We start from the raw sequence: 13,886 nt of genomic DNA, 5'->3' as shown, positions 1-13,886 counted from the left end.
TCTTGTTGCGGAGCACGGGCTCTAGGCGCGCGGGCTTCAGTAACTGTGGCACACAGGCTCAGTAGTTATGGCTCGCAGGCTCTAGAGTGCAGACTCAGTAGTTGTGGCGCACGGGCTTAGTTACTCTGCAGCGTGTGGGATCTTACTGGACCAGGGCTCAAACCCGTGTCCCCTGCATTGGCGGGTGGATTCTTAACCACTGCGCCACCAGGGAAGTCTAAGTTTACGTTTTTTAAAAAAGCAGCTATGAAATACATTCTTAGGACAACTGGGGAATTTAAATATGAACTGAATATTAGCTGATATGAAATTCTTGTAAATCTTCTTAGATGTGATAACAATACTGTGACTATTAGGAGAATATTCGTATTCTTAGGAGATGCATGCTTAAGTATTAAAGGACAAAATATCATGATATCAGTGGTTCAGGCAAAAAAAAAAAAAAAAAAGCATGAATATATAGAGGACTTCCCTGGTGGTGCAGTGGTTAAGAATCCGCCTGCTGACACAGGGGCACGTGTTTGAGCCCTGGCCCGGGAGGATCCCACATGCCACGGAGCAACTAAGCCTGTGCGCCACAACTACTGAGCCTACACTCTAGAGCCTGTGAGCAGCAACTACTGAGCCCGCATGCCTGGAGCCCATGTTCCGCAACAAGAGAAGCCACTGCAATGAGGAGCCCACGCACAGCAATGAGAAGCAGTCCCCGCTCGCCGCAGCTAAAGAAAGCCTGCATGTAGCAACAAAGACCCAACGCAGCCAAAAATCAATCAATTAATTAATTAATTTAAAAAAAAATATATATATATATATATAGAGAGAGAGAGAGAGATAAAGCAAATATGGCAAATGGTGACATTTGTTGAAACTGAGAGTTATCTGTTTCACTCTTTCAACTTTTCTCTATATTTGAAAAACTTCACAAAGAAGTTTTCAAAAAAGAGTCTCATGACAAAGACATTATGCTATCTATAGTTTAATTTTTACCTTGGTAAATTATAAAGCAGAGCCAAAGGAAATTTCCTCCAAACAAGAATATGACAGCCCACATCACCTATTCTATAACTTCATTTAAAAAAAAAAAAAAAAAAAACCTCTGCCCCAAAAAGATACTATGAGTTGAAGGGATACTCAGAAAGGGAGCCAGAAGCAGACAGGTTTAAATGAAAATCTGAGGGTCCAAGGTATTTTACAGTTCATAGGACTTCCCAGATAAAATGGAAATTGGCCTCAACTATATATACGTCATAATTCCCTAGGAAAAGATGTGGTGACTCCTATTGAAAAGAGAGAAAACCAGACTAGGTCAGATGGACTGATAACAGTAGAGGATAGAACTATAAATAGTTAGGAATAATTTTAGAGAAAAAAAATTCAAAGAACACAGAATGAGGCAACATAGAATCTGAGGATTAGGAGGTAAACCGTCCACCCAAGGAAACCTGAGAACAAGAAAAAGACAACAAAGGGACTTCCCTGGTGGTCCAGTGGGTAAGACTCCACGCTCCCAATGCAGGGGGCCCAGGTTGGATCCCTGGTCAGGGAACTAGATCCTGCATGCATGCCGCAACTAAGAGTCCGCATGCTACAACTAAGAAGCCCACACACCACAACTAAGAAGCCCGCATGCCGCAACTAAAAGATCCCACACACGGCAACGAAGATCCTGAGTGCCGTAACTAAGACCCGGCGCAGCCTAAGTAAATAAATGAATAATTTTTTTTTAATTTATTAAAATAAAAAGGAAGACAACAAAGCACAAGAAGAACAAATCTGGGGTAAAGTAGGACCTCAGAATAAGTATAGAGCACACAGAACAATCAACCATTTTTCATCCAGGAACAGCTCAGGGAAGAACCTACTCAGCCAAAGTGGTGAAGCAGATGCCCACAAGGACAATGGTTCTGACTCAAATCCAAAGAGAAAAGTCCTGAGACTAAAATAAATCTCAAAAAAAAAAAAAAAAGACATTCTTTGTCTCCTTTAGAGATAAACAGAGGCTCAAAGAGTGCTCACACTAGCCTGGAAACAAAGGTAAATAGCAAATAAGAATCAAAACCCCAAGGATTGAGGAGCTAAAAGAGGGATCTATGGAAGAGAAAGGAAGAGTAAAAATAGAGAATGTCTGAAAGAATCTAATAATTAGAACTTGTACCAAGCCAAATTACATCTAGGAGACTGTACTCATGTTTTATCTCTAAGGTTTGTACAATCTGTATTCTCAAGATCCTCCACAGTGATATGTTATCTGACATAGTAAAAGGGACTTTGCTGGTGTGATTAAGTTAAAGACCTTGCAATGGGGAGAGTATCCTAGGCTATCCAGGCAGGTCCACTATAATCACATGGGTCCTTACAAGCAGAGAACCTTTCCCAGCTGTGGTTAGAAGGAAACATCACTATGGAAGAAGGATCAGAAAGACACAACATTGCTAGCCTTGAAGATGGAGGTAGGGGACTAGGATCCAAGGGGACTATGATCCAAGGACTATGATCCAACTTCTAGATCAACCTCTAGAAGTTGGAAAAGGCAAGTAAACGGATTTTCCCCTAGAACATCCAGAAAGGATTGCATCCCTGCCAACACCTTAATTTTAGCCCAGTGAGACTCATGTCAGACTTCTGACCTACAGAACTGTAAGATAACAAATTTGTGTTGTTTTAAGTCACTTTAAAAAAATCCTTCACAGTGAAGTACAACTTCATTGCATATTTGAATTGTACTGGACAATGAGCAAGAGAGAATGGGCTCTACAGGTAAAGAGATCAGAAGGTGGAAGAGTTAGAAACCATGAGATTCAATGAGATCTCTGAGAACCCACCTCTCTTTCAACTTGTGGTGGTGGGCTATGAAAAGTTAATCTCATATCAGTGGTAACAAGAGAACGCAACAGAAGGAGAGTTCTATTAGGAACTGCACCTAGAAATTCCCCATCTTGATTCACAACTACTGTCAGTTAATTGCACTCTCCGTACACACAACTCCTCTCAACTTATTCCTATAAATCCATGCTTTGGAACTAGCTCTTCCCCTAAATGAGAAGTATATAAAGAACTGGCTTGAAAGATCTTTGTTCATCATTAAAAACCATTTTTTCTCCTGTTGTCCTATGTCTACGGCTCTAATTCACTTACCTAGATCTTGACTTCTAATTGACCATAATCTTTGACTTCGGCACCTAAGCCCTGACCCTTTGTTTTACAGCCTACTAAATCAAAGATTCTGATCTGTCATTTCTAAACTCTGGACTTTGGATCACTTGCCATCCTGTAGTGGGTAAATCCTACGGTGGCCTCCATGTTCACATTCTGCATAATTCCCTCTTCCTGAGTGTGAATGGACTTGTGACTTGTTTCTAACCAAAAGAATATTGGTGACTGAATGTTGCTCCTGTGATGATCAGGTTATATAATATGCTAAAGTGATGGGATGGCATAACTGTGATTAAATTATGATATATACATTTATAATACATTATATATATAAAATATGTATTATATATAAGATATATATAAAATATATCTTCATCTGAATCTTGTTAGAACATACTAGAGAGACTCTCCTGTTGGCCTTGCAGAATCAAGCTACTATAAAGTAAGAAGAGAGACAAATTGAAGGAAAAACTATGTTAAACAAAAAGGAACCAAAACTAGCCAGAGCAACTAGGTAAGAAAAAGAAATAAAAGAGAGCCAAATTGGAAAGGAGTAACATTATCTCTGTTCATAGATGATATGATCTTATATATAGAAAACTCTAAAGATTTCAAAGAAAAATTGTTAGAACTGATAAACAAATTCAGCAAAGTAGCAGGATACAAAGTCAACACACAAAAATCAGTTGTATTTCTATACACTAACAATGAACAATCCAAAAAGGAAATTAAGAAAACAATTACATTTACAATAGCATCAAAAAGAATAAAATACTTAGGAATTAACTTAACCAAGGAGATGAAAGATTTGTACAATGAAAACTACAAAACATTAACGAAAAAAATTAAAGTCAACATAAATAAATGGAAAGACATCCCCTGTTCATGGATTGGAAGACTTAACACTGTTAAAATGTCAGTACTACCCAAAATAATCTACTGCAATCCCTATCAAAATCCCAACGACAGTTTTTGTAGAAATAGAAAAATCGGGACATCCCTGGTGGCGCAATAGTTAAGAATCCGCCTGCCAATGCAGGGGACACAGGTTTGAGCCCTGGTCCCGGAAGATCCCACATACTGTGGAGCAATTAAGACCATGCACCAAAACTACTGAGCCTGCGCTCTAGAGCCTGCAAGCCACAACTATGGAGCCCACATGTCACAACTACTGAAGTCCGAGCACCTAGAGCCTGTGCTCCGCAACAAGAGAAGCCACCGCAATGAGAAGCCCACGCACTGCAACCAAGAGTAGCCCCCGCTTGCTGCAACTAGAGAAAGCCCACGCACAGCAACAAAGACCCAACGCAGCCAAAAATAAATAAATATATAAATAAATTTATATATTAAAAAAAAAGGAAACAGAAAAATCCATCCTAAAATTCATATGAAATCTCAAGGGACCCCCAATAGCTAAAACAATCTTGAAAAAGAACAATGCTAAAAGACTCACATTTCCTTATTTCAAAACTTACTACAAAGCTACAGTAATCAAAACAGTATGGTACTGGCATAAAGATAAACATATAGACCAACTGAATAGAATAGAGTCCAGAGATAAACCCTCAAATATACGAATTTTCAACAAGAGTGGCAAGACTATTCAATGGGGAAAGGACAGTTTTTTCAACAAATGATGTTGGTAAAACTGGATATCCACATGCAAAAGGATGAAGTTGGACCACTACCTAATACCATATACAAAAATTACCCAGAATAGATAAATGTAAGATGTAAAACAATAAAACTCTTAAAAGAAAGTAAAGGGCAAAGCCTTCACAGCATTGGATTTGGCAATGATTTCTTGCATATGACACCAAAAGCACAGGCAACAAAAGAAAAAAATAGACAAATGGGACTTCATAAAAATTTTTAAATTTTGTGCAGCAAGACACTATCAACAGAGTAAAAGGCAATCCACAGAATGGGAGGAAATACTTGCACATCATAAATCTGATAAGGGTTTAATATCTAGAATATATAAAGAACACCTGCAACTCAATAACAAAAAAGCAAACAACCCAATTCAAACATGGGTGGGAATTCCCTGCTGGTCCAGTGGTTAGGACTTGGTGCTTTCACTGCTGTGGCCTGGGTTCAATCCCTGGTCAGGGAACTAAGATCCCACAAGCCGCATGGTGCAGCCAAAAAAAAATGGGCAAAGGACTTGAATAGACATTTCTCCAAAGAAGATACGCAGATAAGCAACAAGCACATGAAAAGATGTTCAACATCACATCACTAATCATTAGGAAAATGCAAATTGAAACTACAATGAGTTACCACCTCACAACCATTAACACAGCTATAATCAAAAAAATTCCCAAAACAAAGTAACAAGTGTTGGTGAGGATGCAAAGTAATGGGAACCCTTGTGCCTTGTTGGTGAGATGGTAAAATGTAAGCATTATAGCAACTATGGAAAACAGTATGGCAGTTCTGTTAGAATTACCATATGATCCAGCAATTCCACTTCTGGGTATAGAGTCATACCTGAGGATCCAAGGTTACTGGTTCCAGGATTTCCCCATGGATACCAAAATCCACAGATACTCAAGTCCCTTATATAAAATGGCACAGTATCTGCATATAACCTATACACATCTTCCTGTATACTTTAAATCATATTTAGATTACTTTAATACCTAATACAATGCAAATGCTATGTAAATAGTTGTAAATACAATGTAAGTGATATATAAATAGTTGCTGGTGTGCAGCAAATTCAAGTTTTGCTTTTTGGAACTTTCTAGAATTTTTTTTCCAAATATTTTTAATCTGCCATTGGTTGAATCTGTGGATGGGGAACCCACAGATACAGAGAGCCAACTATATACCCAAAAGAATTAAAAACAGAGTCTAGAAGACATATTGTATGTCCATGTTCAGAGAAGCATTATTCACAAGCACTAAATGTGGAGGGAACCCAAGTGTCCTCAACAGATGAATGGATAAGCAAAATGTGGTATATACAGTGAATGAAATGTCAGCCTTAAAAAGGAAGGAAATCCTGACAAATGCTACAACATAGATGAACCTTGAAGACATTATGCTAAAGGAAATAAGCCAATCACTAAAATTGATTGATTCCACTTTTATGACATACTTAAAGTGGTCAAAATCGTACAGACAGAAAGTAGAATGGTGGTTGCCAGGGCCAAGGGGGAGGGATGAATGGGGAGTTATGTTTAATGGGTATAGCGTTTCAGTTTTGCAAGATGAAAAGAGTTCTGGCGATGGATGGTGGTGATGGTTTACATAATAATATGAATGTAATTAATGCCACTGGCCTGTACACATATAGTAAATGTTGTCATATGTATTTTACCACATTTTTCTTTTTTTTAATTGAAGAAAGACAAAAAAAGAACCAGAACTGAGTGGTCTTAAAAATTCTCAGCCTTGGGCTTCCCTGGTGGCGCAGTGGTTGAGAGTCTGCCTGCCGATGCAGGGGACATGGGTTCGTGCCCCGGTACGGGAAGATCCCACATGCCGCGGAGCGGCTAGGCCCGTGAGCCATGGCTGCTGAGCCTACGCGTCCGGAGCCTGTGCTCTGCAACGGGAGAGGCCACAACAGTGAAAGGCCCACATACCGCAAAAAAAAAAAAAAAAAAAAAAAAATTCTCAGCCTTTCCAGATGGCAAAAGATGCTAAAATTAAGAAATTCACCATCAGGAAAGTATACTCTAAAGAAAAGGCCAAGGATGTGACTATGCAACTTTTTGCTAAAAATCTTAGAAACATTAAAAGGTCAGAATATTCAGTTACACAAAGGGCCCTTTCAAAGAGTAAAAGGTATGCCTACCAGATACTCTCAATCCAACCAGAGGGCCTCCAGGAAGCTTAAAGGTATTGTCCCTCAGCCTTCTCAGCAAGAGTCCAAGAAAGAGATGGGTTTATCTTTAAATTTATCTTCTGAGTGAATCCCACTAAAATCCACAGAGACCCACTAAATTATTGAGAAAATCATGTTGACAGACATGTTTGCATTAAAAAGGACAATAAATACAAGATGAAAGGAGGCTGTCAAAATTCTACTGGCTGGAAGCAGACAGGATAAAAGTACTCTGCTTCCAACATCTGCTGTCTTTCATGAAAAAGGAAGGATGACTTGGGCATGGAGCCAATTGCCCAGGGGGCAGAGCCCTACTCAGCTTCTAGGTACCTCCATATTCTTCCCCACCTTAGTTGTTCCCTCTGAGTTTTACCACTGTCCGATCTGGTTTCCAGTTCCAGTCAGGGCCTTTCTTATCTAGTCATCTTAATAGCCCTCTCAGGATCCCACCGTGTTCCATCCTCCTTGTCCAAATCCCATTCATTACCTACCTTAAAAAGTTTCTGAGAGTGTTTAATCATAAAAGTCATCCCATTGTTTAACTTTGTGATATTCTCTTGAAGGTCATTTGCAGTGACCTATTCAGAGCAAAAGAAACCAAAAAAGGGAGATGAAAAGCTGGGAGGTAGAAGGCAGATACTCCCATTTACTTATCAGTAAGCTAATTCTTTCAAACATACGATAGTTTCTATCTCCAAGAAAGCTGACTCTAATACAACATTTAATTCTGGAAAGGTTTTTTGGTTCAGCAGATTTCCACTAGAGATGATATAATCTAGGAAGAACCACGTGTCCCTGAAGTGATCAGGAAATCCTTGAGAACCAATCTTCATTTCCTAATTCTGCCTGATAATCAGACATACATGCAGAGTTACTAAAGAAGATCTACCCTGGGAAAAGGGGAAAGAAGAATAGAATCTGTAACAATCACCAAGGACATTGCTCTCTAGAGAAACTACAGTTTCTCCAAAGACGAAAGAGAACTGTCACTACTAATTGATACCAGAGGTGACACCTGTTTCTTAAAAACACAGTCACATGGTCACTGATTACCTTCTCTTGTTTCCTCTGCCTTTTTTTTAAGCACTTCAGCATATCTACTATACCAAAGCCCGCATCCTCAACATGTATCTTTGTTACTTAATGTTTGCTTATACTAAGACCTCTTTCACAGGCTTCTCTTTACAGTCAATGCTTCTCTTTACAGTCACAGATCACTTACTCCTTTTCAGTCTCAGTGAGCTCGTTCTAAAATTCTTTCACTACGAGGCTTTATCTCCTTAACATGGACAAATGTTGGTGTGTCTTTTTCTTCTCACACACCTCCCCTTCATCAACCTTTCTCTGGGCAGAAGCTCTTCCTGGCCCAGAGCTTTATATTATTTTTTCACTAGTTGCTTGTTAGGCAAAACATCTTACACAACCTCTCTCCTTTACCTTCCTTTTCTCATTTCCTATAATCCCCCAAATCTTTTATAAGTCACTATATCCCATCTATTTCTATTATCTTCCCAACAATCCTGTCAAGTAAGTGGAAAAGGTGCTATTATGCCCAGCTTAAAGAGGAGGAGCCTACGCATAGAAAGAGGAAAGGACACAGTTAACAGGGGTTTGCAGCTTCCAACCCAGTTATCCTGACTCTAATTCCATCATACAGTAAAACCTATTTTATGAATGGACAGGAATATGAAGCTACGTGCTTCCAGGCCAAGAATTAGTTCAAAAGCCTTTAGATAATGCACTTCTCGTGTAAGTCACTAAGAAGGGCATGGTCTCAGTAATAAGAAGCATATTCAGCTTTATTTAAGGAGAGTACATCTATAGGATATAGAAAAGCTACAACAAGGCAGGATTGCTCTCTGTGTCATCTTATCTAAAAGCTCAGTGACACTATCCTGTAAGATCATACAGCTCTATTCTAAATTTATACCATTCAATCTTCAGAAATCAATTTGATTTCCCAAGAAGACTTTCATGTTAAGAAGGAATTTACATTGACCAGCCAAAATCAGTATTCTAGTTTATTTAGTAGCTATATTTTCCTCTAAGAATTTCCACTAATAAATTGCTAATCAGGTTTGTCAAGAGATTGACTTATAATTTATAAGCAAGATTAACAGGAATTGGCCCCCTCAGGTTTAATAACTCTTAAATGAACTAATAAAGGAAGTTCCTAGCCTTGTAAAGCTGAAGACTAGACCTTGGGCCCTTGATAACCTCACCAAGGTACAGCCATAGGACGAGGGCCAGCCCAAGAAAACCAAGCAGTCTTTCCTTTTTCCCTCAACACTTACATTTTTTGGCCACAAGACATGGGGCGCAAACATAAGGGCAAGGTTATAGGCAGACATCTTATTCTTGTCTTGTTTCTTTGCTGTCTGGTACAGGAGATCAAGCAATAACTTCAGCAAGTTACGATTGGGTGGAGGGAGAATGAGGAATAGCAACTGAAGAGCCTCAATTTGCCGCTCTTTATCTGGTACATTGGTCTTGTTTCCTTTATCATCAAACTGCATCAAATCTTGAGGACAAAAGAGGTGATTGCAAAGGAGGGAGAAAATACAAGCAAGAAAAAAAATCAATGCTCCTACTATTTATTATAATCAAAGAAAGAAAAAAAAAGAATCAAGCATAAATAGAGATTATAGCAAAATATAATAACAAAATAATGTCAATACAACTCAATAATTAAAAGAGAAAAACCCCATCAAAAATGGGCAAAAGACTTAAATAAACATTCCTCCAAAGAAGACATACAAGTGGCCAGTAAGCATTTGTATACTCAGTATCATTAGCTATCAGAGAAATGTAAATCAAAACCAAAATGAGATACTGCTTCATAACCAGAGGTGTGGCTATAGTCAAAAAGACTGACAATAACAAGTGTTGCCAAGAATGCTGAGAAAATTAAACTCTCCTACACTGCTGGTGGGAATGTAAAATGGTGTGATCACTTTGGAAAACTGTTTGGCAGTTCCTCAAAAAGTTAAACATAGAGTTACCATATGACTTAGCAATCCCATTCCTAGGTATATACTCAAGAGAAATGAAAACATGTCCACACATATCTTTAATAATGCCACCCCTTCACATTTCCTCACCAAGATATTTTACTGCTAAAAAAATATGAGAGTGAATTATGCCCTGATAACAGGATGATCCAGGCAGCTCCTTATGGAGTCAGAATCATTGTTTCTCCCCTAACAAGCTACACAGGTTATCAATAAAAACAGTCCCCTAGATAATCAGAATTTCAAAAGACACTGAAAGCCATTTGGGTATAATTCATATAGACCTGAAAATGATAACAACGTGTTGTTGAAACTGTTTAACTTCAAAAATAATTCCAGGTGTAGGAAAGGCAGATAACATTTCTAGAAACTGTCCCCTGTTAATATGAAATTGAAAACAAAAATCCCTCCCAGTTATCAGCAAGGGGTACCAAACGATACACCTGTGCCACACCTCAGTATGATATCAAAGAACAGTGAATCATGGGGTGGTGGAGGGGCGCTTTCAGATACTGCACTAAATAAACTCAACAGGAAAGCAAACAGAACAAGCATTCTTCATGTTAACCCTTATAAAAAGAACTTATCAATATTTCCCATATCTTTTTCAAATATCCAACAACTTTATTTCTCCCCCAAAATAACTGTAAAGTTATGTAACACTCTAGTAATATTTTCTCATTTGTATCATCTAAACTGTTCCTGAAAGTGCTAAAAAAAAATCTAATCTTATTAGATTTTAGAAATTCAAAACTCGGTTTTTATTTTAAGTAGTAAAAATTATTCAAAAGAAAAAAATTTTCTATTTATTTTCTTAAAATTAGAAGCAAGAGTAAAAGACTCAAGGGTAGAAAACTAAGTAAATATAGTATGGATGTGGATGCTGTGTGCACTTAGAGCCTATTGCAGCATAACAGCTGTGCAATTTAAGAATGAATAACACAAGCACAAAGGAGAAAGAGGAAACTATTTATGAGCTGGAAATGGAACATTCTCCAAAACACAGTAAATGAAAAAAGCAAACCACAGAACCATGTGTATAACACCCTACCATTACATAAAAAGAAAGAAAAAGAATATATGTAGGTGTTTGTAAGTGTCTAAAATATCTCTGTAAGGATACATTAGAAATCAATAGCATTGGTTCCCTCTCGGAAGAAAAACTGAGTGCTGGGAACAGGGGTGGGAAAGAGGCTTTTCACTGTATACTCTTTGAACCTTTTGAATTTTAATTCATGTGAATGTATTGCCTATTTAGAAAACAAGTAAAATTATTTATAGGAAGCAAATTTCCAAGAGTAGTGATGATCTCAACTGAGGCATATTAATACTTAGCAAAAGCCTCAAACTAAGGCAAATATACAAAACTGTGACTACTGATTTGGGTAATTGATTTGGGTGTGTCAATCAATCCAGTGAAAAGCATACATAAATTAAGCAACTAAAATGTTCACAGCGCAATGCTAGGATCCATCAGGAATACAAAAATAGGTAAAACCCAGACTTTATCTTCAAAGAAGTTTATTCCACAAAAAAAAATTTTGACCAAATCAACCATAACTAGCCAATGCTTATGAGTATTCAGAGAGCCCAGAAATATCATGAAGTCAAACAATATTAACAGAAGCACTGCTGTGGGTTACAAACAACAGAATATTCCAGATGACTTTACTAAATTGAAAGAAATGTATTCACATCTCTTTCTCACCTCCTATACTCACCAGCAATTTTGAGGTGTGCATGAAAATGTTTATGTGTCAGCAGGGGCTCAGGTAACTCTCCTAGAAACATCTTCAGCAAGGTAGCAACATCATTTGAGTGAAACTCCCCTGATTCCAAGTCGATATCAGTTCCATTATTGAGAGCATCCCTTAAAATCTGCTGTCGGACACTATTCCCTGGTACTCTAAACAAACCCTCTACTCTCAAGTCTGTTCAGCATGGAAGAGAAACAGAGGACATGAAAAAGGAAATAAAAAGAGGAATTATGATTAAAATAAGTCATCTAAAAGACCACTTTATACTTGAAAGACCCTTTACAAAGAACTTGAAGGACGTTTTTGTCTTTCTTCCCAGATTAGTTTAGAACCTACTGGCCCCTGAGGAAACATATCTGAACATCCCTGAGCACCCAGAGATCTCCCAGACTGAGACGTGGTCCACCCAGGAGTCACTGAACCTCCTGAGGCACACCTGGAAACTGAATTTAACCTTTTTTTTTTTTAATTTTCTGTTGAAATATAGTTGATTTACAGTGTTGTGTTAGTTTTAGGTGTACAGCAAAGTAAGATAGAGATATATATATATATATATATATTCTTTTTTAGATTCTTTCCATTATAGGTTATTACAAGATATTGGGTATAGTTCCCTGTGCTATACAGTAGGTCCTTGTTGGTTATCTATTTTATATATAGTAGTGTGTATATTGTTAATCCCAAACTCCTAATTTATCCCTCCTCACTCCCTGAATTTAACCTTAATAGTCAGAATGGGCTTGAAAAATAAGTTGGAAGAAAGCCAAATCTCCCTGAAGGCCCCTTCCCGTGGGTCATCTCAGACTTTGCTGGAGGGGCCAAGTTCATCTGTGGGGGTTCATTGCTCCTGTAAAACAGTTTCCCAGCCTAAAATGAATCTAGAGTCTCTGTGCTGCCCCAGGAATTAAAACTCTAACCTATCAGATCACCTTTCAGTCTAAGAGATTCCCAGAAGCTCAGGGTCATCCCAACTAAACGATTCTTCCCTCCCACCTATATTTTAAGCTAATCTAAGGGGATAAAAAAGATGAGACATATTGTTTTGGTTTGACCTGGAAGAAGCACGAGAGTTATGTTTTCAGCTTAGGTCCATATTTCTTTGTATAACCCCCTAATTCAGGGGTCCAAGTTCAAATGCCTACAACGCCAGGCTGGTAACAGTAAATGAATGAACAGGAACCCTAGCAAACTGAGGAGCACCTACCTGTGCTCCAGCTGACTGTGTCCAAGTGGCAACAGGGCCCAAGGATGCTAGATCTTCCTATTATTTCCTATTATCCAAAGAAGTTGAAAACCTGGACTGTTTCCATTTTAAAAGACTGATAACTTATTTTATTTTTAATTTAATCCTTTGCCAAACAAACAAAATATGAATATAGATGACTTAAACTCTTAGGCTGTCAGTTTGCAACCTCTGCTCTAGCTCCTAGCACAATGTCCCATATAGAATAAGACATAAATAAGTGTTAGTGTCAAATTTATCAAGACATCACATAAAGCCACACATTTCATATACACTCAGCTCTGCCAAACACTTAGAGCAATGACATAACCAGTATGACTACTAAAAAAATGAAAAAGGAATTAAGTGAAGAGTGTATTTTAATCAGAGAATTCTAGAGATGAAAAGTATCTTTGGCAATAAATTATGCTCCCTGGAGTAAATGTTATAAAGGAGCAACGTATTTTTACAGAAGAAATGTCTCTTTCAGTCAAGGGGAAATTGTGATTTCATAGACACTATCTAATGTATATATATCTTTGAGAGTATAAAACAAATCAATATATGAGATGAAATTTTAAAGGAAATATATTTAGAAACATACCACCTGAAATTATCATTGATTAGTGTCTTTGTTGATGGTTAATTGTCACCTAACAATTGCGAAATCAAGGATGTTAGCTCCCAGTAGAAAACTGACAATTCTTCATTAACAAAGAATGACAAAATTTCAAGTAGTCTTACTTTTGTGTAGATATTCAATCAGTTGGTATATACGGGCAATGCCTTCCTCTGTCAGTGGGGATCCAAATATTACTCCTTTTTCTGAAAAAAACCATACAATAGAACAAGGCTATATTTTCCACAAATAGTACAAAATCAGCATACTTAAAAGCAACATACCCCTC

General features: G+C 37.8%; 1 protein-coding gene across 1 annotated transcript in view; it reads right to left on the bottom strand.

The window, feature by feature from the left end:
• ARHGAP19 (Rho GTPase activating protein 19) overlaps nucleotides 1-13,886 on the bottom strand; it is a 54,773-nt gene that overhangs the window by 18,598 nt on the left and 22,289 nt on the right. The window contains exons 3-6 of the mRNA XM_030865220.2: nucleotides 13,723-13,803; nucleotides 11,721-11,930; nucleotides 9,283-9,509; nucleotides 7,480-7,566 (exon numbers count right to left, since the gene is read on the bottom strand). Coding sequence (XP_030721080.1) covers nucleotides 7,480-7,566; nucleotides 9,283-9,509; nucleotides 11,721-11,930; nucleotides 13,723-13,803 — 605 coding nt within the window. The remainder of the gene's footprint in view (nucleotides 1-7,479; nucleotides 7,567-9,282; nucleotides 9,510-11,720; nucleotides 11,931-13,722; nucleotides 13,804-13,886) is intronic.

This window comes from Globicephala melas, chromosome 16 (genome assembly GCF_963455315.2).
Source record: "Globicephala melas chromosome 16, mGloMel1.2, whole genome shotgun sequence".
Lineage (NCBI taxonomy): Eukaryota > Metazoa > Chordata > Mammalia > Artiodactyla > Delphinidae > Globicephala > Globicephala melas.
The sequence above is the reverse complement of the archived record's forward strand: the minus strand, read 5'-3'. Positions and strand labels throughout refer to the sequence as shown.